General features: G+C 36.8%; 1 protein-coding gene across 1 annotated transcript in view; it reads left to right on the forward strand.

Moving 5' to 3' along the window:
- dmd (dystrophin) overlaps window positions 1-26284 on the forward strand; it is a 164145-nt gene that overhangs the window by 47871 nt on the left and 89990 nt on the right. The window contains exons 19-34 of the mRNA XM_073866166.1: window positions 931-1018; window positions 1282-1523; window positions 4892-5072; window positions 5475-5620; window positions 7584-7796; window positions 9684-9797; window positions 10350-10505; window positions 10706-10876; window positions 14269-14451; window positions 17656-17790; window positions 18219-18371; window positions 18461-18622; window positions 19445-19555; window positions 19643-19810; window positions 23787-23948; window positions 24400-24570. Of these exons, the coding sequence (XP_073722267.1) occupies window positions 931-1018; window positions 1282-1523; window positions 4892-5072; window positions 5475-5620; window positions 7584-7796; window positions 9684-9797; window positions 10350-10505; window positions 10706-10876; window positions 14269-14451; window positions 17656-17790; window positions 18219-18371; window positions 18461-18622; window positions 19445-19555; window positions 19643-19810; window positions 23787-23948; window positions 24400-24570 (2556 nt within the window). The remainder of the gene's footprint in view (window positions 1-930; window positions 1019-1281; window positions 1524-4891; window positions 5073-5474; window positions 5621-7583; window positions 7797-9683; window positions 9798-10349; window positions 10506-10705; window positions 10877-14268; window positions 14452-17655; window positions 17791-18218; window positions 18372-18460; window positions 18623-19444; window positions 19556-19642; window positions 19811-23786; window positions 23949-24399; window positions 24571-26284) is intronic.

The raw sequence follows: 26284 nt of genomic DNA on the forward strand, positions 1-26284 counted from the left end.
ACTTTTTTTTATTAATTATTGTATGAAGACAAAACTTTTTTTATTTAAATACATTTTTAAATGGTAGTGTTAAACCTTGGGGGGAAATATTAACATCATCAGTTTAGTAATGTAGCTTTTTTGTAAAGATACATAAAAAATTACACACAGCAGGATAAATAATTAAATATATAACATAGCGTTACAGATGTTTAAACAAAAATGCCCCTTAAATTTATGCTGAGTTAAAGGGATAGTTTACCCAAATAATAAAGATTTTGTCATAATGTACTCATACACAAAAAAATATATTTTGATATATTAACTCATATTTAAACTTTTTTTTTAAGTTACCAGCCAACGCCAGCATTATTTGATTTTCACAAAAGTTTACTACCTTACAGAAAATTTTCTTTTTAAAATATATCAAATATGGAAGTCATTATAGGTACAATCAAATGTGTGCTTACCATCATTTATCAAAATATCTTCTTTTGTGTTCATCAAAATAAAAAAACTCATAGAGGTTATAAACAACATGAAGTTGAGTAAATGACAGAATTTTCATTTTTGGTTGAACTAACTTATCCCTTTAAAGGTGCAATGTAGGTAGTTTTGCAGCATCTACCGGTGAGACGGTGAATTGCATCTAACGGTTCAGTTCACAGCTCACCCCTCCACTATGAAACGCATTGTGAAGCTACAGTACCTGCCACAGGACAAACACATCATCATCTGAGATAACATAGTGTCAAAAAGCGCTCTATAGAGCAGTACTGTAGAAATATGGCAGCGGGAAATGTTTACATGCACCTGTGGTTTATGTAGATAAAAACGATTCATTCTGAGGTAATAAAAACAATACAGTTCATTTTGTTAGGTGTTGCCTAGTGTTCTTCTTAAAATGTGTTGTAGTAGTATTTACTATGTGATCCCTCATTTCTCTTCAAGGCTATCGACAGGGAAAAACCGGAGAAGTTTAGGAAGTTGCAGGAAGCCACACGTTCAGCTCAGGCTTTGGTGGATCAGCTCACCAGCGGTAAGTTCTTCTCCCATAATTATTTGCATATGAACTTTTATTGCACCTCAAATTCTTGTTTGAAAAGTATTCATTTGCATTTTGGTAGTAATAAATGTAATAAAACCTTGCATAATATCAGATTTATTAATAATACATGGTGATATACACATCTACGGGACATTTTCCAGCTATTTTGAAAGCTTTTGACAGCTTAATAGCTCTGGCAAATGCTGTTGCAATATGCATGAGTCTCATTTGTCCTAATGGATCTTTCTCCAAAGATGGCCAGAACGCAGAAGACATCCAGCAAGCGGCCCAGCAGCTACGCACCCGTTGGGACGACTTCTGCACTCTTCTGTCTGAAAGGCTGGCGTGGTTGGCCCACCAGACCAAAGTCCTGGCCTTCTACAATCTCTTCCAACAACTGGAACAGGCCGTGGCCACCGCCGAAAACTGGCTGAAGGTGCAGTCGCCGCCCGCGTCCGAGCCGGAGCCACTGAGGATACAGCTCGATCGTTGCAGGGTAACCGCAAATGTCTTGTGCGTGCATGGGGTCCCATTGCTCCTTTGATTTGTCTTTATGTGTGTCTATTCTGTGTCCATATGCAGGGCAAAGTATTTTCCTGTGTCTGGTCAGGTAATGCCATGTGCTTATCTGATCTCAGTAGCGGAGAGGTTTTGTAAAACTCTTCAGCTGTTTTAGGTTATGTCACGGCTTAAATGGTGAAATGACACGGCTGAAGCGGCAACATATGATCGTCTTTTTCTGGTGATCAGACCCATGAATGGCCTACTCGCCGAAAAATCCCAATGTTTGAAATAAGTGGCAAACGTTTAGTTCCTGAGGATTAAATTATTTTCTTTTTGTACCATAACAGAAACTAAACCTTCTTCTTTTTTTCAGCCATTTATGTGGTACAATTCAATTGTTTTATCTGCCCAAATATAACCCAGGCTTTGCTGTTCCTGAAGGATGGGCAGTAATCTATGAGCCGAATCAATATTTTGGTGAAGTAAATCACTTTTTATCATTTTACAGTGCAATGGAGGCATTTCTTAAGAAAGGACAATTTAATTGTAAGGGTAATTTAATGGTCCCCCGAGGTCTGCTGATAATGTCAATGAGTATCTTGCACCAAAAATTATCAAATTTTCACTTTTCTTAAAATTAAATAAGGCATTTTGCTACTCTGCATGTAAATGTCCTCTGTTATGACCTCTTTTGCATATGAAATAAATAAAAACAACTCTTACTTATGGGTTGTAGGTTTGTTGTTGTCAACATCTCATCCTTCACTAACAGGCTCTTCAAATTGCCTGCAGTATGTTCAAATCCTTTTTTTCCAAAAGATCAAGTAAAATTGATTTTTTTGATATGACTGTTTTCAAGGTGAAAGTGACTGCAGTTACATTTTCATGTAGTGTACTTTCGCTGTAATGGCAGTAATTATGCAGGAAGATTTGATAGAAAAAGGGGTAGAAGTGGCCTGTTTAATACAATATAGCAAGCCTAAGAGAGTCTGTATGATAAAAAGACTGAATGATCAAAGCTCGGCTGGTTTAAAGTCTATGTCTGTCTGTCTTTTTTTATTTATTTCTGCCACTTTAGCCGTGAATATGTGTGCCTGATAGCTTTTTATATGAATGTCTTGATCAGATATAATGTGTTTAAGTAGAGACATGCCTCCCTAAAGCCCTTGCGTTTTTGTGATGTAGTCGTTTCATAAGATTCAACAAGTTCAGTATCAAGTTTTTCAATACAGATCATTTCTATTAAAAAAGCTACGTAAAGATTAGCACATTTTATTATTCTCTCATTATGTGCAAAACAAATATGTCACACTGGACCACATAAGGGTCAATTATCTGAAATTGATATTTATATACATCATGAAATCATGACTAAATACGCTTTCTATTGATGTATGATTTGGTAGGATAGGACAATATTGAACATAGATACAACTATTTGAAAGGGTGCAAAAATGTAAAATATTGAGAAAATGGCCTTTTAAGTTGTCCAGATGAAGTCCTTAGCAACACGTATTACTAAAGATAAATACATTTTTGATATATTTAAGGTAGAAATGTACAAAATACCTTCGTGTAACATGATCTTTACTTGATATCCTAATGATTTTTGGCATAAAAGAAAAATCTATAATTTTGATACAGTGTATTGTTTTCTGCTATTATACAATATACAAATACACCCATCCGACTTATGACTGGTTTGTGGTCCAGGGTCACATATAAAATGTGAAGCATGGTTTTGCACAGTGATACGGGAATCAAATAAACTATAAAATGACAAATGTCTCTATATAATGTATGCTTTACTCTTTGCTTTTCATTTTACTCATTCCCCGCCAGCCATTTTTTAAAAAGTTGCCCCCGAGCATTTTCTTCTAAAATATATAAACATACAAATATATCAAATGAAAGAACAGACCCTCTAAAATAAATGCGTTTTTGTGAAGGAATTGTGTTAGAGATCAGATGCAGAACGATTATCTAAACATACACTGTTTAAAATTAGTAAAAAAAGTTTGGGCTTCACTTTTTTTCATAAATTGGGTAAGTGCTATCTACTGGATAATCGCGGTATTGCTGATTAACATAAAAATTAATCAGAAACACATTTTCTCTTAATTGACGAGATAACGTTTCAATGGCGGGGAAAGAGTTAGTGGCACCGCAATGTCTCCGAATGATGTTCTTTTGGTGGCTTTTTTCAGCAAATGTTGATAAATGTGTTAACATTGTTTCCAATTTATAGTTTAATAGATTTTTTATGTTTAAACTATTTTTTTTAATTATAATAAATCATAAAATGGCAAGATTTTATTAAAATATTAAATATTAGAAGTAACTTTTGGATAAAAACTTTGGATTACTTTTTTAATGTTTAAAGGTGCAGTGTGTAGATTTTAGCGCCATCTAGTGGTGAGGTTGCAAACTGCAACCAATGGCTTAGTCCACTGCTCACCCCTCGCTTTTGAAACACATAGAGAAGCTAGGGTAGCTGCCACCGGACAAACATGTCATCGTCTGAGACAAAAAAAATTAACGGAAAATTTGTCCGTTAAGACTTCTGTAGAAAAATGGCGGCACAAAATGGCGACTTCCATGTAAGGGGACCCTCAGTGTATGTAGATAAAAGGTCTCATTCTAAGGTAATAAACACATAACGGTTTATTATGAAAGGTCTTTTATCACCCCTGATCATATAGTTTTGTATATTATGTTGCATTTCTGTCAAGAGATCCTTCTAAAAATTACACACTGCACCTTTAATATTATGTATTAAAGGCATGGTCCATGATCTTTGAAAGCCAATGTTGACATTTAAAATCACCTAAACAAGCAGGCCTCTACCTCAGTTGAATCTGGACCTTCTTTTGATAGACCCGCCCCAGACATACGCAACCCAGGCAACGATGTCGTTTAGTAGACACGCACCTTACTGCTGATTGGCTACAAGTGTGTTTTGGTAGTCGGCCCGACTTCCTTTTCCAAAGCGTTTTCCAGAAATCGTGCACTCCGCCTTTAAGTAATGTTTAGATAATTTAATGTCCATATGCCCATAAAATAAGATTTTCATTAAAATAGCAATAATAAGATATTATAATAAGTTTAAAGTAGTTTTTGTAAGCTTTAGGAATTAACAGTTTTTATTGTAACAAATCTATATACATGTTAATGTTTACAAAAACTTTATATTATATAGGAGCTACATTCTATATTCATTTTAGTAGAGGAAAGTTTTTGTGAAGTTGTAAAGAGAAAGCTCAATGCTTTTTCCCATTTAAGAAATAAAGTTTTCCTTCACCTATATTTGTATCATCTAAGCTTGAAACATTATGGGGAAAATGTATGTGTCTGTCACAGGATGAAATAGCTCGTCTGTCTGCTCTTCAACCACAAGTGGAGAAACTACACGAACAACTCCAGGACCTGAGAGAGAATGAGGAGACGCCGGTCCTCTTTGATGCGGACATCTCCTCCTTCCAAGAGCACTACCATCATGTCCTCGAGGACCTGAGGGCGCGGGAAAGACAGCTTGTTCTGGGTGAGCAATACCTCCCGCTGTTTGGGTTGAGGTTAAGATGGTTTTAAGTGGACTACTGATACACACAATACCGTGGCAACACTAGAAACCAGGATGTGCATTGTGATCTGAGCTTGCAGCATTTTCATAAATCTTTTAAATCGACTAGCTTCTCCATCTCATTATTCTATACACGCTTTTGAAATTTTCATGGCCTTATTCTCATTTCTGTAAGAAAAATAAGGACAAATATGACCTTGATGATATGTAAACATGATATACATGTTTGTGTATTATATTTATATACAGTATACATTGTTTGTGTGTGTTTATACAGTATATACAGTCTATAAAGACATGGCTTTGCTTAAGACTGTATATTCAGCTTGTTTACTTGGTTTATCGTATGTTTTCTTATATTAGTTCAATCCAGTCTTCCTCCTGCACGTTATAAAGATGTGATGGCAGCTCTGTTGGCTTGGCTTCAGCAGTGCGAGAATAAACTTGCCATCCCTTCCACCGCTGTGACCGAGTATCCAGTTATGGAGCAGAGACAAAAAGACATTAAGGTTTGTTGCTTTTTTCTTATAGATATGGCTACTGGTAATATAAAATAATATAAAGAAAAAAATATTTTTTGTGCCACTAGCGCCACCGAACACATTGTAAAATACAATTCAATAGTTTAGGTTCATCTGATGCTTCTCTTGATCTTAAAAACCTTTTGATCTTATGGGAAGGCATATGTTTGAATGTTTGAAATTGGTTTTGTAGACAAACATATTTGTGCCAATTATTATCTTATATATAATTTAGTTTAACTCTTTCACTGCCAGCGTTGCCAGTTAGTGAAGGATGACAAGTTGCCAGCCAGCGCCAGCGTTTTTCATGATTTTCACAAAAGTTGAATGCCTTCCACAAAATGTTTTTCTTTAAATGTATAAACATACAATATACCATATGGATAATAGCGGTATTGCGGATAGACGGAAAATCTCGTCATTGGCAGGGAAGCGTTTTCTCTTGATTGACGAGATATCTCGTCAATGGCGGCGAAAGAGTTAAAGAATGTTTTTGAAATAAATGAGTTGGACTAAACAATAAAGACAATTTTTTTTTTTTTTTTTTTCATACATTTTCTATAATTTTGCTTATTAGTATTCCTGCATTAACTCTTTCCCCGCCAGCATTTTTCATGATTTTCACAAAAGTTTGGCCTCCCAGAAAATGCTCTCCTTTAAATATATAAACATACAATATATTAAATGAAAGAACAGACCTTTAAAAAAAAACGTTGACAAAAAATTTCTCTTTTTATCACCTCTCAAATATGGGTAGGTTTCTTTAAAAACACAAAATGTTGAGCAAAAAGCTGAGATAATTCAATTCTATTTTTATAAAGGACTTTTGATAGAGATCAGATTCAGAGCGATGCTCAAAACTTAGAAGGACATACAGCTGTTTGCCCTTGGGCGATACTTTCGGGGATATAAAAGTTGCAGAAGCCACCTGGTGGATAATAGTGGTATTGCGGATTCACGAGATAACTCGTCACTGGCGGGGAAAGAGTTAAAGATCCACTGTGTAGATTTTAGCGCCATCTAGTGCTGCACAATTAATCGCATCGCAATCGCGATGTCAGCCTGTGCGATTATATGACAGCAAAATGTTGCAATTATATTAAATAAATAAATGTGTGGACTTGTTAACACAAACTTTCTGATAACAGTTTGATGATTTTCCTTGCTGTTTAAAAAAAAAAAGAAAAACGAACAAAAAGACAGTGCACGTGTGGCATGCACGTGTGTGGTGTGCGTTGTCACTTATACCAGAGCGAAGATGGATGCTGAGGAGGTTGACAGTGATCTGGTAGCAAAAAAAGAAACTCTATGTCTGTTGTATGGCGGTATTTTGAATTTAGGATTACTGACACTGAGCAGTTGCTACATCACGCGGCAATACGAAAACATTTCTAGTTTTACAAATACACATTTTAGCTAAACTGTGTGTGGATTTTCCTTAAAACCCATCAAGTTGACTCATGATACCATTTCGTATAATCGCAATCGCACATCGCAATATTAGCATCAATAACCGCAATGGGGAAAATTACCCAAATCGTGCAGCCCTAGCGCCATCTAGGGGTAAGATTGTGAATTGCAAACAATGGCTCAGTCCACAGCTCCCCCTCCCTTTCGAAATGCATAGTGAAGATTCAATACTACAAACATGTCATCAAACATGAGACAACGTAGTGACAAAACGCGCTCTATAGATCAATTTGTCCGTTTAGGGCTACTATAGAAACATGGCGGTGCAAAATGGCGACTTCCATGTAAGGGGACCCGCGGTGTATGTAGATAAAAAAAGGTTCATTCTAATGTAATAAAAACAATACAGTTCCTTTTGTAAGGTCTTTATACATCACTGATAATATAGTTGTGTATATTATATTGCATTTCTGTCTAGAGATCCTTCTAAAAGTTACACAATGCACCTTTAAAAACTGTTTTATGCCACAATATTTTGTAGGCGATTCAAGCATCACAGAAGGACCATCAAAGTGAAGTTGATGATCTCAATAAGATGGCTGAGCAGGTGTTACAGAAAGCCCCACCTGAGATCTGTCAGAGGTACCGGACCGACCTGGACAACGTGATGGTGCGCTGGAGACGCGTGTCCGAGCAGCTGGAGGAGAACATACAGAAACTGCAGGATCACATGACCAAATTACAGCAATTTCAGGCAAGGCTATAGTTTCCCTCTAGCAGGCTTTCAAAGTAAATGCAGATACAGGTATCTGGAGATATCGGCTTATTTTACACAGCCATTTTTAGGAGAAGGTTTTATTGCTCAAAGGTTGGTATTTTATTGTTTAGAATGGATGTTTCAGATTTTAATCCGAAAGAACAAAAAATCAATGAATGTAGATGGCATAAGTAAAAAAGTTAGCAAAAATATATCATAAATTTAATTAGTAAATTTGTCTTTTCCTAGTATAAATATCTAGAATTGCCTTAAAGGGATATTTCACAAGACTTTTTTGAGATCTAAAATAAATCTTTGGTTTACCCAGAGTACATATGCGATGTGCTAGCTCAAAATACCATATAGATCATTTATTATAGCATGTTCAAATTGCCACTTTGTAGGTGTGAGCAAAAATGTGTCCTTTAAAATGCAAATGATCTGATCTCTGCACTAAATTGCAGTGCCCTGGTTAAATAGTGCAGATTAAAGGAATATTCAATTTTCTTAAAAGAAAAATCCAAATTATTTACTCACCACCATGTCATCCAAAATGTTGATGTCTTTCTTTGTTCAGTCGAGAAGAAATTATGTTTTTTCGAGGAAAACATTGCAGGATCTTTCTAATTTTAATGGGCTTTAATAGACACCAACAATTAACACTTAACTCAACACGTAACAGTTTTTTTCAATGCAGTTTCAAAGGACTCTAAATGATCCCAAACAAGGCATAAGGGTCTTATCTAGCGAAACGATTGTCACTCCCGACAAGAAAAACAACAAATATGCACCTTCAAACCACAACTTCTCGCCTAGGTCCGGTCCAGCGCGACCTAACGTAAATGCGTAGTGACGTAGGGAGGTCACGTGTTACATATATAAAACGCACATTTGCAGACCATTGTAAACAATAAACTGACACAAATACATTAATTAGTATCAGATAACATACAACAACGTAGGAACGGTCCTCTTTCAACACACTTGTAAACACTGGGGCGGAGTTTCGCGGTCGTCCTGTGTGACCTCTTGACATCATGACGTATTGCGTGAGGTCACGCTGGCGCATCACGACCGGATCTAGATGAGAAGTTGTTTAAAAGTCCATATTTATTATTTTTCTTGTCAAAAATGACAATCGTTTCACTAGACAAGACCCTTATGCCTCGTTTTGGATTGTTTATAGTCGTTTGAAACTCTTAAGTGTTAAGTGTTGAGTTAAGTATTAAATGTTGGGCTCTATTAAAGTCCATTAAAATGAGAAAAATCCTGCAATGTTTTCCTCAAAAAACATAATTTCTGCTCGACTGAACAAAGAAAGACATCAACATTTTGGATGACATGGTGGTGAGTAAATTATCTGGATTTTTCTTTTAAGAAAATGGACTATTCCTTTAAGGGGCAGTATTTTCCCCTTCTAACATCACAAGGGGAATACAAATTATTATTCAATTACCTATTTTGTCATATGCTTGCAGATAATGTTTTACCAAAACTAAGCTACTGGGTTGATCTTTTTCACATTTTCTAGGTGGAAAGACGCACAGGGGACCCAATTCTAGCACTTAAACATGAAAAAGTCAGATTTTCATGATATGTCCCCTTTAAGGAAAAGAAACAATTGCATATATATTCCCTGACTATAATACATCATGCCATTTTGTCTATAAAGTTAATTGTTTTATAAATGATTAAATTAATTTTGAAATATAAAGGAATTCATTTATTTATGAGGAAGATCTAGACAGGTGACTCAAGCAATAGTCTCAATATTTGCCTACATTTACAGTAGTCTCATTGCTTAGGAGAAACAACTGATATATTATAGAGACTTTCTTTTGTTTTCTTTAAATTGCATCTAAAAGATTTCATTTCTAATGGCAGAACGACACCAAGACTCTACAGAAGTGGATGGCAGAAGTCGATGTTTTCCTGAATGAGGAATGGCCGGCTCTTGGAGACGCAGAGGCTTTGGAGAAACAGTTGGAACAGTGCACGGTGAGGACAGTCTTTATTTATTTAGCAGTAAAACTTTATACACAAAAACTTGGATGCCCAGAATTTGTCGATGCCGTACTGATCTACAGCAAGACGGGCTAAAAACAACAGCGTTCCAAAACCTCACCATGGTGTTTCATGAACGTGGCCCAAAAATTAAAATTCAGCAGAGGGAGTTTTATATTCAGAGCCTAAATTAAAGCATCGGTCTGAAAGAAAAAACAAACTGCTTCTCATTTAGATCAAATGAAGGATTGGGTTGTCTTGGGAGATCTGCTAAGTCAAATGAATAAGCTATAAATCCACAGGGACCTGACTCAGTCAGTACAGCTTTGCCTTCTCTTTTTATACAACCGTTAGATATGACCACAGTTGAACACGAAATTACTTTTTTTATGTCAAATGCCATTTGGGTGTTTTTTGCACCCCATGCCTAGTTAGCCGTAATGTAGCAATAGCTTCTGAAATAGATTTGGGTCAGTACATTGGCGTGACCTGGTTTCCAGAATGACCAGGACGTTCGGTTTCATACAACCTTGTTTGATTTGCCAGGCTCTGGTGAAGGACATCAACACCGTCCAACCGAGTCTGAATGGAATTAATGAGGTGGGAATGGCTTTGAAGAGGGAAGCCGAACCTCCGTTTGCCATCAAAATACAGAAGATGCTCGATGAACTCAACGCTCAGTGGGAACTCATTTGCAAACAGGTACAGTAATTACTGTGCCAACTGGGTTTATAGCACATTACTGAATACTAATTACCTATCAGGTGAGGTACAATTTAGTTATCCATAATACCAAAGCACACTTTTTTCAAATCTTTAATGATGTTTTTATGACATTCCTTACAGTTTTAGGCAAAATGCTTGAGATGGAAACCAAATAAAACTTGTTGTTGATCTTTCAGGCCTATGCAAAGAAATCTGCCCTGAAAGGAGGACTGGACATGACGGTGAGTCTGAGGAAAGAGATGCAGGAGATGCAGGAGTGGATCACTCAGGCTGAAGAAGAGTACCTGGAACGAGACTTCCAGTACAAAACACCCGAAGAGCTTCACAAGGCCGTGGAGGAGCTAAAGGTTTGAAATTTTCAACACTGTAAAAATGGCTCTTTCATAGCTCAAAAAAATTACAAGAGGTCTGGTTTAACTTTTAAATCCATGGATGTTTGGCATTATTACATATTTGGGTCTTTAACCACCCTGAATGAATATCTACTGTCACATAAATCACAATCATGAATTACAAAATGATCAAATAAAGCAGTGGTTCTCAAACTGGGGGCCGGGGCCCCCAGGGGGGCCGCGAGATGGTGCCAGAGGGGCCCCAGTTTTATGACATTTCATAAAACACATTAATTTATCATGAATTCTGTGTAATTAAACCTAAAAAAAAATAAGGCTACTAACCAACAGCACTACTTTGTATACTTTAATATGTTTTGTCTTATTAAATGTTACGTTTTAGAACAAATTTGTTATAAAAAAATTGGGGGGGGGCCGCGGAGGAATGCACCATATACAAGGGGGGCCGCACGCCGAAAAAGTTTGAGAACCACTGAAATAAAGCATATGTTGTAATGTTCTTACATTTTATTTGCCATTAAACAGATGCCAAAAATATAACATTATAATTATGCACTAATCAAATTCCAAGTCTCAAAAGATACACATTTACAGTAAGGGTTAAAGGGGTCCTACTATGCCTTTTTGCAAAGTATGTAATGTTTTTTCGTTTTTTTGTCCCACCCCTACCATAACTAACAAAATGACTAGAAATGTTTGCTCAATTCTCGTTTTAGCATAATTCAATAAACTTAATTCAAGATAAACTGGTCGTTTTTTTTACTTGATTTTGATAATTATTTTTAGACAACAAGACTTAAAGGACAAGTTCGGTATTTTACACTTAAAACCCTGTTTTCAGATTGTTTATGATGAAATAGAACGGTTTTGACTGAAATTTGGACATATGATGCTGGTTCGAGAATTTTCGGGTGTTTGTTGTTTCACCTCCCACCTCTATAATGGGTGTATAGGTGCACTGGAACAATCCTTCCTAAAATGCATTAAACTTTTTTTTTTACAAAGACGTGAAACTCACAGAGTGGTCAGGGGTGTTCACTGATATGCTCACACAAAAATCGCTGCAAAAGATGCTTTCCAACAGGTTTTATCGTAGTTTTTGTCCACCTCCATTGACTTGTATTAGATGTGCTGTGAGGTACGGTATTACTCCGCGCCGGGAACTTTGTTTGTATTCTTGCAATTGGCAAAGGTGGATTATCACCACCAACTGGGTTGAAGTGTCTATTATTCTCAGCGGAAGAATGTACGGGTGTGGGGCGTTTGGAAAAAATAGTTCCACAAGTTTACAATGAATGGTAAAACTCTTGTTGGAAAGCATCTTTTGCAGTGATTTTTGTGTGAGCATATCAGTGAACACCCCTGACCACTCGGTGAGTTTCACGTCTTTGTAAATGAAAGTTTAATGCATTTTAGGAAGGATTGTTCCTGTGCACCTATACACCTATTGTAGAGGTGGGAGGTGATAGAACAAAACCCGAAAATTCTCGGGGCAGCATCATATGTCCAAATTTCAGTCAAAACCGTTCTATTTCATCATAAACAATCTGAAAACAGGGCTTTAAGTGTAAAATACCGAACTTGTCCTTTAATATTATAGACCATTTTGCTTTTGAAATAAATGTATCTTGATAAAATATTTTTTTTATATTTGTATTTATAAAATACTAAGTAAGAAAGTAAAAAGTTTTATGAAAAGTATACTAGGACCTCTTTAAGTATACAGTACTGTGCAAAAGTCTTATGCTGGATTCACACCAAATGCGGTAGAGGCGCCTGTTTGCACGTAGTTGGACGCTTGAACATTTTGAGTTTACTTGCTTCATCCGTGCGTGAAATTCTAGTCAAAACATTCACGACGAAATTCGTGTCATGGAAGGGGCTTCGCTCGCTTCCTTTAATCACCTCACTACTAGAGCAAGCTCCTGATTGGTTAACGCGGCACGATTTCCGCCAAAGTTCAGATTTTTCAACTTGCGCGTTCCTGCAGCACACTCAATTCGCACCATTTGTTGCGACCTAAAAGCCCGAATGAGGCGACTTCACCTCCAGACGTGAGTAACGCGTCTTAACATTGACTTTACATGGAAATCACTCGCGCTTGACGCCTCTACCGCGGCTGGTGTGAACGCAGCATTAGGCCACCATGCCACAATTGAATTAGTTGTTTTTGCAATGTATAGTGATCATATATAATTGTTTCTCAGTCTATTTTATAGAATACATCCAGAAAATAAGATAAGGAGGTCTCTGCAGAACAAAAAAGATGCGTTTCCCAATTTTGGGGCATCTTCAAACTGAAATAGGTGTTAAAAAATAATGATGTGTGACTTTTCAGGGCTTCTGTACTTTTTTGATTGGATAGTTAAAACGCCTAATCCCAGTCTGAAAACACCCCAAAATCGGGAAACGCAGAGACCTATACTTGGAAAGTACAGAAAATGTGTATATAGTATTAAACATTTTATAAAAATGTAAACTGATGTGTCAAGTTTTAGGGTAAACTCCCCTTCCACTTGAGCAATAGCAGGAAACTGCAGGATCTCTTAAACCTAAATAAAATTCAATTCTTATTTCTAATTTTTAAAGAAATTAGTCTTTTTACTTCATTCTGCTCAAAAACACTCAAGATGTGTTTAGTGCCAAGAGAGGTCACATTAAACACTTGACGATGCCTAACGAAGACATTTAGTCCTGAATTTTTTTTGTCTACATTTCCTGTATTTTCTGTTTGTATCTTAATAAAATAGATTGAAAAATAAATATGGATGGACTTTAAAACTTCTAAAACAACAAGTCTGGTGGTGGTGGCCACTGGTGTATATCTGATTTTCATAAAATAAATTATAATAGCAATAGATGACTACAGTAAGAAACATTAGCTACAGTAAGATATAGTGTTGCAGTGAAGATTACTTTTCAATATAGTTTGTTTAACATTTTTCATTGCTATCATTAAAAATAATAATATATTACATGAGAATTGCCTTTAAAAACAGTACTATTTGTAATTTTGTTAAAAGTGCTAAGACACTGAAAACCGTAAAAATAAAGCAAGGGAATAAAATTTACTGTAGGCAATAAAAATGACTGCGCTAAGAGCAAAGTGCCTGAGAGGCTCCCCAGACAATTGTCATAAAATTAGAAGATTGACATTTAAACAACTGCGATATAATAATTCCCAAACAGGTGCTATATCATCTCGGTGATACCTGCAGTTGGATTCTGTACTTTAATAGGTCAAATTATTTCTTTTGTTTACTCTGCACCTCCTTTATGTCAGATTTGGCTTGTAAACAGGTGCTTTAAGAAACGCTGAGGTTTTGCTGACTTTAGTCTAAACACCTGTCGATTTCTCTCTTAATCTTCTCTCTCTCTTACTCCAGAGAGCTCAAGAGGAAGTCCATCAAAAAGAAACAAAGGTGAAGCTACTGACGGATAAAGTCACCAATTTCGTTTCAAAGGCCCCTCCTGCGGCCCACGATGCCCTGAAGGCAGAACTGGATGTTTTAACTTCTAACTACCAGCGACTCTGCAGTCGACTTGATGGAAAATGCAAGACTTTAGAGGTGAGTTTGAGTTTAACTTAGTGGATTTTTGTTGATGGAGATGAAGTCAGGTGCTGGGGTGCAAAGCAGGGGTGTCAAACTCAATTTCATCCCTGGCCACATTAGCATTACAGTTGCTCTCAAAGTGCCGAATATATTTGATGTCTTTAAGGATTTATTAAGTCTTTTATTACAATGCATACTTACCTTGAGCAGTCGATACTACTGGTTATGGTTTTCTACTTAATTAATACCTAGCTTTTAAAAGTAAAAACACAGGACAAATAATGACAACGGGGTGGGCCGGATTTGGCCCATTTGGCCTTGAGTTTTGACATCCGTGCCTAGTGTTGGGCGATATGCCCCATTTTGAGATCGCCCTGTAGTCCGCATGTGAGATCGCTGATACACGGTAGTATCGGGGAGCGTGGCAGTAGTTTACTCAATTTGATAATTTGTTCATTGTACAATTTGTAAATTGTCACTTGATTGGTGGACAAAATAGCAGCAAGGGCAAGACTGTCATGATCGCAACCTTCCTAAAACTGATGCCATTAATCATCCGTGTCATTAAGTCCAGGCGCTCTAATATTTTCTTCTTGCCAAAGAGGGGGAACAACAAACTTCCTGGTTTTAACCCTCTGCGCGCTTAACAACCTCTCTAGTGCAAGGAAATGTCAGAGCCACACGTATTACAAGTTCAGGTGCTAGAAGGAGCCCATGGGGCTTGCATTTAGGTCCAAGCAAGAGTCCTAGATGCGCGTATTAAGTCCATGTGTGCGAGAAGAAATCTGCGCGATTTACAAGCTTTCTCACGCAAAGTACAGCCACATGCGAAGAAAAGCGGGCAAAATCGCATGTTAATGTGAAATTATGATGATGTTAATAAAAATAACTATCGCCAACTATTGTCATGAAAGCCCGCTATTAGCAATATGTCTGAAAATTGTCGATACACGATACTATCGTCTATCGACACAACCTTACCCCTACCTTAAAGTGATACATTTACAGTATCTTTCATGAAAGCTCCTTACCATTAGGGACCCAAGATATTGATGTTTTTACCTTCCAAGGTGGTGTGTGTACATTGTAGCAGCATCTAGTGGTGCGATTGCGAATTGCAACCAACAACTCAACCTTCAATTTCAAAATGCACTTCAATTTCGGAGACAATGTAGGGACGAAATGAGCTCTGTAGAGCAGTTCGTCCTTTTTAGGCTACTGTAGAAACATGACACAGACTTTCATATAAGGAGGGGACCCGCTGTGTATGTAGATAAAAACGGCTCATTGTAAGGTAATAAAAACAATACAGGTCATTTTGTAAGGTCTTTATACACCATAATATAGTTATGTATAGACGGTTTCATCTGACGCACATGATATACGTCTGGATCCGAAACTTACTTCCGGTTTTCGTTTTTTTTATGGTCTGACTAGTTGCTAAACTGATCTCTTGAACAAATGCCTCGTCGAAAATAACAAATGTTTTAGTTTCCTAGGTAATCTATGTGTTGTTTTTTGTGCTTGTTATATAATTAAACTACATTTAAAGTACTTTGTTGTTATTTATTCTTAGCGGAGTTTACCAGAAGTTCATGCAGACCGCGACAGCCGCTTTTTTTTTTAAGTTGCCAGCCAGCGCCAGCTTTTTTCATGATTTTCACAAAAGTTTAATGCCTTCCAGAAAATGTTCTTCTTTAAATATATAAACAAGCAATATAACAAATGAAAGAACAGCCCCCCGGTTTTCAAACAACAACAACAAAAAATGTTTCATCCTACCTCCATTAGTTCTCTTTTTATCACCTCTCAAATATGGGTAGGTTTCTCCAAAAACACCCATTTTTGAGCAAAAAGCTAAGATAATTAAATTTTTGTGAAGGACTTTTGATAGAGATCAGATTCAGAGCGATCTTTAAAACATACACGGAGTTCTTTCTCTTTCACGTGAGGCGTTACTTCCGGGTTGTTTAAGTTGCGGAAGTGCACCTGGGGGATAATAGCGGTATTGCAGAAAGCCGGAAATTCTCGTCATTGGCAGGGAAGCGTTTTCTCATTATCTCTTCAATGGCGGGGACAGAGTTAAAGTTGCCTGCCAGCATTTTTGTGAATTTCACAAAGTTTCACAAAATACCTTCCAGGAAAATATTCTTCTATGAATATATAAACATACAAGTATATCAAATAAAAGAACAGACCCTCTGCTTTTAAACAAACCAAACAAAATAAGGAAAAACCTTCATCCTATCTTTATTTGTTCTCTTTTTATAACCTCTTAAATATGGGTAGGTTTCTTCAAAAATACAACATTTTGAGCAAAAAGCTGAAATAATTGCATTTTTGTAAAGGAATTTTGTTAGAGATCAGAGTTTAAAATGTTGTTAAATTAGTTTTTGCTTCAGTTTTTTATAAATTGAGTAAAAGCACCATCTAGTGGATAATAGGTGAATTACAGATTACCGTAAAAACTCGAGAGGGAAGTGTCATTGGCAGGAAGATTTTTTTCTTTTAATTGACAAAACAACTCAATGGCAGGGAAAGAGTTAATGTTTTTGCATATTTTGGTTTTAAGGGAATTTGCAAGGATTTTGGAATTTTGGAAAGTATTGTACAGAGCTTTGAAAAGTTAATAATAAATCTTAATTTTAATTACGTTTAATTACACCTGCCTATGATTCTTTCCTGATAGGAAGATAAATCAGTGCTACCAATAGTAGTTAGTAGATTAGTAGTTGAAAAACTATGCACAAAATTATGGCACAAATTGTAAAATGCAATTGCAACTTTTCTCCATTGGAGGATATATAAAGGATCATGATGTTATTTAGATGTTATTACACTGTTTGCTTCCGTATTTCAGTACAGCATGTGCAAGTGATCCACTGTCATCTGCTTTGTATATATATATATGTATGTATGTATGTATGTATGTATGTATGTATGTATGTATGTATGTATGTATGTATGTATGTATGTATGTATGTATGTATGTATGTATGTATGTATGTATGTATGTATATATATATATATATATATATATATGTGTGTGTGTGTGTGTGTGTGTGTGTGTGTGTGTGTGTGTGTGTGTGTGTGTGTGTGTGTGTATATATATATATATATATATATATATATATATATATATATATATATATATATATATATATATATATAAAAGAATGATTATTAAGGTGCACACTTTGTGTTTGTTGGATGTTGTAGGAAGTGTGGGCATGCTGGTGTGAACTCCTCTCATATTTAGAGTTGGAGAACGCCTGGATGGACCTACTGGAGAAAAGACTTGATGAAACCGAAAACATTCAAGGAGGTGTAAAGGAATTTGAAGAAGCTTTGGCTGTAAGTGCATTAAGACTTCTGATGCATTTCTTGTACATGTTTAAAGTAACTTTTTTGATGTAAGAGTTTCATGTTGAGAGGTTCCTCAAACATTTGCATTTATTTTTTGAACAGAGGTTTCACTCTAAAGCCACTTATAAATGAAAAATGGCACAACAAAAGTCTCAATTTGCTCTCTTGGTCTTCACTTAATTTACATTTACATTTAGGCATTTATCAATTAATTTATTCTGTCTACGAGGAAAGTTGAAATATTGAATATAAATTCAATTTATTTTTCTTTCCTATGGGCTAATAAATCTACTAGCTATCAAGCTTTCAAAATGAAATATCGCATCATCACCATGGAAACCATGTTTTTAACTTTTTGAAATACCATCCCGTGGTTTTGGTTAAAAACATCTAAAGTGGTTTCTCATTTCTTTCAGTCCATAGACACCATGATAAGGGAACATCCCGAATACAATCGCAACCAGATCCGCGAATTAGCCCAGACCCTCATGGACGGCAGGGTTCTCGATGAGCTCATACACAAAAAAGTGGAAGATTACAACACGCGCTGGGACGAGCTAATGCAGAGGGTAAGAGATTCGCTTTGAAAGCGTATAACCTTAAGCGCATACGCTGGATTTCACATGTTTGGTTCTCCTGGTTCTGGCGTCGATAACAGGTTTTACAGAGACGACAGCATCTGGAAAAGAACTTGCAGTGGGCTCAGGAGAACGACAGGTCGCTGCAGCTCATTCAGGACTCTTTAAATACCACTGACAGACATTTAACTGCTTACCTAGCAGATGGAATAGACGCCGCACAGATTCCTCAGGAGGCCCAGGTATTCATATTGTGTCACCTATGGGGCAAACAAACATTAAAGTTAATATCTGTGGGTTTTGGAGTATGGTGCTCTAGATATCCTACAAAAAGTGTGCTGGATTTCAGCCAAAAACTATATTACCGTGTATAAGAATAGCTAATTTTGAGGACTATTACTATGAATTATTAATGTACTGAATTATTAATTAATGATGAACATTAGTGTTTTTATGATGTCATTATTGCCAAACTCTTGGAAAAAGCAATAAACCAGTTGAGTTTAAGAATTTCAACGATTTTACCAAGCTTAAAGGGTTTGTTCACCCTAAAATAATAACTTTTGTCAAACCTATACATTTCTTTTTTCTGCTGAACACAAAGGAAGAATTATAATCAAGCAGCAAGCATGAGCACCATTGGCCTTTATAGGAAAAAAATACTATGAAAGTCAATGGTGCTCCAAAACTGTTTAATAGATAATGCTATATTTCTGCCAATAGATAAATACCTTTTATTACAAAACTTAAATATAAAATGTTTTTGAATAAGAGCCCAGAATAGGTCCTTCAACACTGCTTAAAAAGCTGACCGGGGTGATACTATGAGGTATCATAAAGCTGGTTAATAAAATGCCAAGAGTACATTTATTCAAATTATTGGTTGCTACTTTGAAGATACAAAAAAATCTAAATATCACAGTATAATTTCCATAGTTACATTTGTGTTACTCAATACTTTTGATGAGTTCACTATTATTCATAATGCACATGATAGTGTAATGTATGGTCTCTACTGTATATAAAAGGACATCACGGTTAACTTTATTATTGTCTTTCCACAGCAAATCCAGTCTGAGTTGAATGATCATGAGACGACACTAGACGATATGAGGAAAAAAGCAGTACAGCTTGACTCGCCCGATAAAGTGATGGGAAACATTGACGCTACAATTGTAAGACAAGTCACGTTATTTTATAAAGCTGCTTTTTTCACATTAGATCCATTAAGCCTGTTTTAAGTGCACCTGTTTACTCTTCAGGATAAACTAATGCAAGTGAAAGCCAAGTTCAGGCTTTTCCAGAAGCCAGCCAACTTTGATCAGAGGTTGAGGGAATGTGAGCGTGTGCTAGAGGAGGTTAAAGGGAAGCTGGGGGTGCTGAGTGTTCGGAGTGTGGAACAGGAAGTGGTACAGTCACAGCTGGAGCAATGCATGGTGGGTAATGTACATTGCTACAAAGTGTATATATATATATATATATATATATATATATATATATATATATATATATATATATATATATATATATATATACGTATATACGTATATAATTTGTTGTGTACAGTATATAGAAATCATTGATGTGCAGCTTAAATTATACATTGGAAATATTGCTCTATCAAAATACACGTTTATAAAGGCCAACTAAATTTTTTTAAATGGTTTAATTGTTTGTTTTATCAGTGATAAGAAACCGAAGTCATTACAGAAAATAATGATTGTTTTTAAAGGGGCCATGCAGTGCCGGTCCTAGATGCTGGGGGGCCCTAAGCAAAGCTTTGTGAGGGGCCCTCTGTCAGTGCATTCAGACCCTGATAGCATAGCACACAAACATCTCGGAGACGTCTATTTGATGTCTGCGTTTACATCTGCAAGATGTCTTATTTAAATTGTTTTCTCATCTGCAATACGTCTGTGAGACGTCTCCTAAAAGATGTCATATAGACATATTGAAGATGTCTGCAAGACGTTTTTGATTTAGAATGTATGTAAAGCAGCTCTTTTCCTTTATAAGATGTTTTTACACACCAGATGTATTCCAGATCTCCAGATCTTTACCAGACATCTTACAGACGTACCTGTGTTATCTGGGTAAAACACAGTCAATGTTGCTGTTAGTTAGTTATTAACTAACCACATAGTGTATTATCTTATAGCTGTATAATATTCCCATATGCACATTACTTTGAAACCCTGACTGATAAACTTGCTGATTATAATATGAAACATGTATTTGCTGATAAGTTGTTTTGATTTAAAATGTGTTGTGAGAAGCACTAAAAAATTAACCTGATCTAAATGAATGTAATGAATCAAATTAAATTACATATAAATACATACTGTTAATACACAGGGGTTAAATTGGGATTTGTTATGTGGGGGGGGGGGCTCTGTGGGGAGGGGTACTTCGAGGGGTAACATGTTTAATAATGATGACAGCAAAGCCACTGGTGTGTTTCAATGACATTCTGGACCTCTGATAGGATTTGATCAGTTTCAGCTTTAAAAGAGCATTTCACCCGTAGAAACATTAATCTTTATTGAAAGTGTTATATTTGTAGTCGAAATGTAACATACATTTACAATTTGGTGCCTATTTTACAGAGAAAAGGGGTGTTTGTAGTCTCATTCCCTCAACAAAGACATTGCACTTCCTTCTTTCAATGACGCAAAATGATGATTTTTGCATCATTGAAAGAAGGATGTGCAACACTGAAATCTGTATTTCTCCTGTCTCAGCGGCAACTGAGGAAATGATGCATGACCATTCAAAAACATGACTGGAGTTCTAACTATACAAAGCTTAATGCAAATGGGTGAAGTGTCCCTTTAAAGCTGTCACAGAGGTTGACCTCAAATATTTTAAAAATAGTGTCTGATTTTAAATATTGCAAATCTATGAGTTTGACACCCTATATCCATTTGTTGCACATGTCATTATGCACAACTGATCAAACTTTAAAGGAAGTTAAAAGAATCAAGCTCCTTGAATAATTCTAGGCATAAGATGCCCAAAAAGACTCAATTAACAAGAAAAGGTACAACACACAGTACTGTATCAGCAACATGTCTTATAAATTAGCCATAGAGATTCCCTATGTTGGTCAGCAGCTACAATCATATAGTTAGGTTTGATTTGTGTAATTAAAATACATTGTTTTATTATCTATACAATGAGTTATATCCAGTGTTATCCAGTTAACATACTGTCATTAAACGAGTGACATATACTTTAATCCTTTACAAATTTCAAGTCTTCTATTAAGTTTTCTCGACGTGGGCACCATTCTTACCTCTCTCTCTCTCTCTCTCTCTCTCATTGTGACCCCAAATTATCCTGCACGAGAGCGCGTTCTTGAAGTTCAAAGGAAAAAGCGCGTGTTTTCGCGGCAATTGCGTCACCCAATTCGCGTCATTTGGATCGCCCCATGCTAGGACGCGTGTCTTTACATTGACTTAATCTGCTTGCGCAAATCCTTTATCTTTTTCCCTTGCTTCACGTTTTTTTCCCTTTATTCTGCTCCAGACGGATAGCTTTGTCTTTGTTTTAAATCAATGGTGGGCATATAATATGCGCATCGTTACCAAATCACTCTTCTGCTTCATGCACGCGGCCGTTTCTAGATTTGAAGGCTGCAACCTCCGGATCATGTCGCATATGCGCGCTGCATACGTAATCAAGCCTGATTTATTTAAGTTAAATAAGCATTTCATTTGCAAGTCATAAGCATAATATAACAATTAACAATTAACCAAGAATAATAGTCAACATTATAATTGTTAATATTCTAAAATACGTTTTTATGACGCATATGCAGCCTACAAATGTGACCTCTGAAGGCTGCAGCCTTCGGATTGAGAAACTGCCTGCATGTTGTCCGAGTACATATCAGTGATTTAAGAAATCATTAAGTATTTTTAAAAACCCGCACAAATTCGGAAGTTTGCAAATTATTTAAATTATAGCGTCTTGTTTTCATTAAACATAATAATAATTTTTCTTTGATATAATGGTTTTAAATAATTCTGAGATCAAGGGGGCCCTCTAGTGGTGCGGGGCCCTATGCAAATTGCGTACTTTGCGTATAGGAAAGACCGGCACTGGGGCCATGGCACAAGACTTTTTTAAGATGTCAAATAAGTGTTTGATGTCCCTAGAGCACATATGTGAAGTTTTAGCTCAAAATACCATATAAATAATTTATTATAGCATGTTAAAATTGCCACTTTGTAGGTGTGTGCAATTTTTTTGGGGGGTGTGTCCTTTAAAATGCAAATGAGCTGATGCAATTCAAACACTGATCATGGTGTCAAACACTGAATGATGGTGGTTGGTTGCAATTTAAACTCAATTGTGCTTTTCTCTGCACTAAATGGCAGTGCTGTGGTTGGATAGTGCAGATTAAGGGGTGGTATTATTATAATAAGAGCTCCTTATGACATCATAAGGAGAGCCAAATTTCAACTACCTATTTTTTCATGTGCTTGTAGAGAATAGTTTACCAAAACTAAGTTACTGGGTTGATCTCTTTCACATTTTCTAGGTTGATAGAAGCACTGGGGACCCAATCATAGGACTTAAACATGGAAAAAGTCAGATTTTCATGCCATGGCTCCTTTAAGAAATATTTGACCAAAAAGAAAAAAAATGTGCTCATGTTATATACTAATGTTGCTCCCAGGGTTGTTGAAATAATGAGATCCACCAACTGGACCACCAACATTTCATATAACAGTTGTCAAGTATTTTCTGAACAGTAACTCCCACCTGCTTTCATTTGATTGGCTAGAAACTCCAGATTTCTTTAATTTGATATTTCATGACTTTTATTACACTGGTTGCTCCAAAACTTGTGTGAATTTATTTTGTGGAACATAGAGGAAGATCTTAGACAGAACATGAGTGACTGACAGCTTTATTCCCTATTGACTTTCATTGTTGGGATGAAAAAGCATCACCCAAAATGATTTAGTCTTGTATTCCACCGATAAAAGAAAGTCATGCACGTTTGAAAACATTAAAATTGAGTATATGATGACAGGAGTTTCTTCTTTTTTAAAAAGATTTTCTTTTCTCACAAATTGCTTTACAATGCACTTGTCCCGGCTTGGTGTGCCTTGCTGTGTGATGTTTGCATGTTCTCCCTGTGTCCATGTGGGTTTACTCCGGGTACCCCGGTTTCCTCCCACAGGCCAAAACATGCTGAATAGGTGAATTGGAGATGCCAAATTGTCCCTTCTCCAATGTTATTATGGATTCATTTGTGTTTGGATTAACCTGTGCTCACCGTGAATGTAGGGATAGATGCTGGAATGGCATTATAAGAATAAACAAACAATGTACTCAGAAGGTTATGTCACATCATTGATAGGTTTAAAAAATTTTTTCAATCTGTTTCTCATTTGCATGAAGTTGTATAAGAATCTAAGTGAAGTGAAATCAGAGGTGGAGACAGTGATAAAGACAGGGAGACAGATTGTGCAGAGACAACAGACAGAGCAACCCAAGGAACTGGATGACAGATTGACGGCTCTTAAATTCGCATACAATGACTTGGGATCGCAGGTACAGTAAAGCTGAATGCAAGACATGTACAGTACCTTTTAAAGGTTCACATAGATTCAGTGGTTTAGCTGAGCTGAAAACAAACCTATGTTATGTTTAAGCATCTTTAAAATAACTAGATTACAGCTGTGCCCACTTAGGGCATCTTTAACTTCATGTTTTTTAAGAAGTATTGTATGACAGGCTCATGTGGCCAGTAACTCATTTCCAGTACAACCACAAATTCATACATGTCAAAACCTGTCAAAATCTTGTTTACACATATTTTTGAGTAAAACATTTACATATAGAATATGTATGGATTATGTATTACCTGTATACAAAATTGATACTGCTTAGGTAAGTGACTATATATTTGCTCCGAAGTGACTTTCATTAATCCACTGACTTGACAATTTGATAATTCACTGGTAATCGTGAGTGACAGCCTCTCACATTCATCTCTATGCAGGTGACAGAAGGAAAACAGGAACTGGAGAAGATTTTGAAGTTACTGAGGAAGTTTAGGAAGGAGGTAAACAGTCTGACAGAGTGGCTGGCGGCTACTGATGGGGAACTGACGCGGCGGTCTTCCATTGAAGGGATGCCGAGTGACTTGGAGGCAGAGTTGTCATGGGCCAAGGTAAAAGAATAATTCATCCCAGTTTCATTTCAACAACAAAAATACGATTCAGACAGGCTTTTTATCCCTGAAGCTGCAAAATGCTCAACTAAAAAATTCCAAAATGGTCGGTGTTTATTTCCAATCATACACAGTAAATGTAGTGAAATGCTTGGTCCTCCCACATACATGCAATAAAATGATGTAGTTTAGGGATAGCAATAACGAACAAGAAAAAAATAAGATTTGAAAAGAGAAGATCATTGATAATGTAAAAAAAACACTTTTTGACAAATACATAATATAATTGTTCACTTGATGTCTAGTTTAACTCTTTCCCTGCCATTCGTCAATTAAGAGAAAACGCTTCCCTTCCAATGCTGGCGGGGAAAGACTTATAATGCTGCGTTCCCACAAGCCGCGGTAGAGGCGTCAAGCGCAAGTGATTTCAAAAATTTTAACTTTGGCGAAAAAATGTGCCGCGTTAACCAATCAGGAGCTTGCTCTATTGGTGACGTGATTACAGGAAGCGAGCGGAGTCGCAGAAGCCCCTCCCATGATGCCTGAATGTCTTGATGACAAGAATTTAACGCGCGACTTTCACGGCCAAATGAAGCGAGTAAACTCAACTGTTCAAGTGGCAAAGTAGGCGCGGTACACACGAATTTGACGCCTCAAACGCGGCTGGTGTGAACCCACGGTAATGTTTACAATACCTAATGCTGCGTTTACACCAGCTGTGGTAGAGGCGTCAAGCGCGAGTGATTTCAATGTTAAGTCAACGTGAAGACGCTTTGACGCGCGTCTGGAGGTCTCGCAATTCACGCGAATGGCGCGGTACACGAGAATGGTGCGATTTTGACGCCTGACGCGGTTGGTGTAAACGCAGCATTAGACTAGATCTGAATTTATGCATACCTGCAGTTTACAAAGCATACGATTCAGACAGGCTTTTTATCCCTGAAGCTGAAAAATGCTCTACTAAAAAATTCAGATATGGTCAGTGTTTATTTCCAACCATACACAGTAAATGTAGTAAAATGCTTAGTCCTCCCACATACATGCAATAAAATGATGTAGTTTAGGGATAGCAATAAAGAACAAGAAAAAAATAAGAGTTTCACACGGTAGACCCGGTAGAGGCGTCAAGCGCGAGTGATTTCAATGTTAAGTCAATGTGAAGACGCTTTGACACGCGTCTGGAGGTCTCGCGGCGCGGATGAGGCATTTGGCGTGGAAGACGCAATTCCGCCTCATTCCGCGAATGCTGCGGTACACGAGAATGGTGCTTTTTGTGCATTTTGCGTTTTACGCAAATTTGCGGCTGACGCTTCAGTTTAACTTTGGCTATAAGACGGAGCTATACGACACAAGTTCTTAGAGACAGGAATAAAAAGGACCTCGCTTGAAAGAGTGTCAGTGAGGACATTGGGCAACCTGGCAAGTTGTAAATACACATTTCACTTTTGAGTCACGTGACGTTTATCGACCCGCGCCATATATTTCCCCCCTATAGTAAGGTGACTAAAATCAAACCGGTAACTCTCTCGATTAATGCACAATCTACATCAGCCATCCTGCAAACAGACAACCGTAGCACTTGCCCCTCCCACAAGAAGTGGATTTTGCCTTTGATGGGCGTCAAATGATTCCTTTTTCCGCGCGTCTAGAGTGAAGTATTGTGATTTTGTTACCAAAAAGTACACTGTAAAACGTGAAAGTTGAATAAACTTAA

The sequence above is a fragment of the Misgurnus anguillicaudatus genome, chromosome 3 (genome assembly GCF_027580225.2).
Source record: "Misgurnus anguillicaudatus chromosome 3, ASM2758022v2, whole genome shotgun sequence".
Lineage (NCBI taxonomy): Eukaryota > Metazoa > Chordata > Actinopteri > Cypriniformes > Cobitidae > Misgurnus > Misgurnus anguillicaudatus.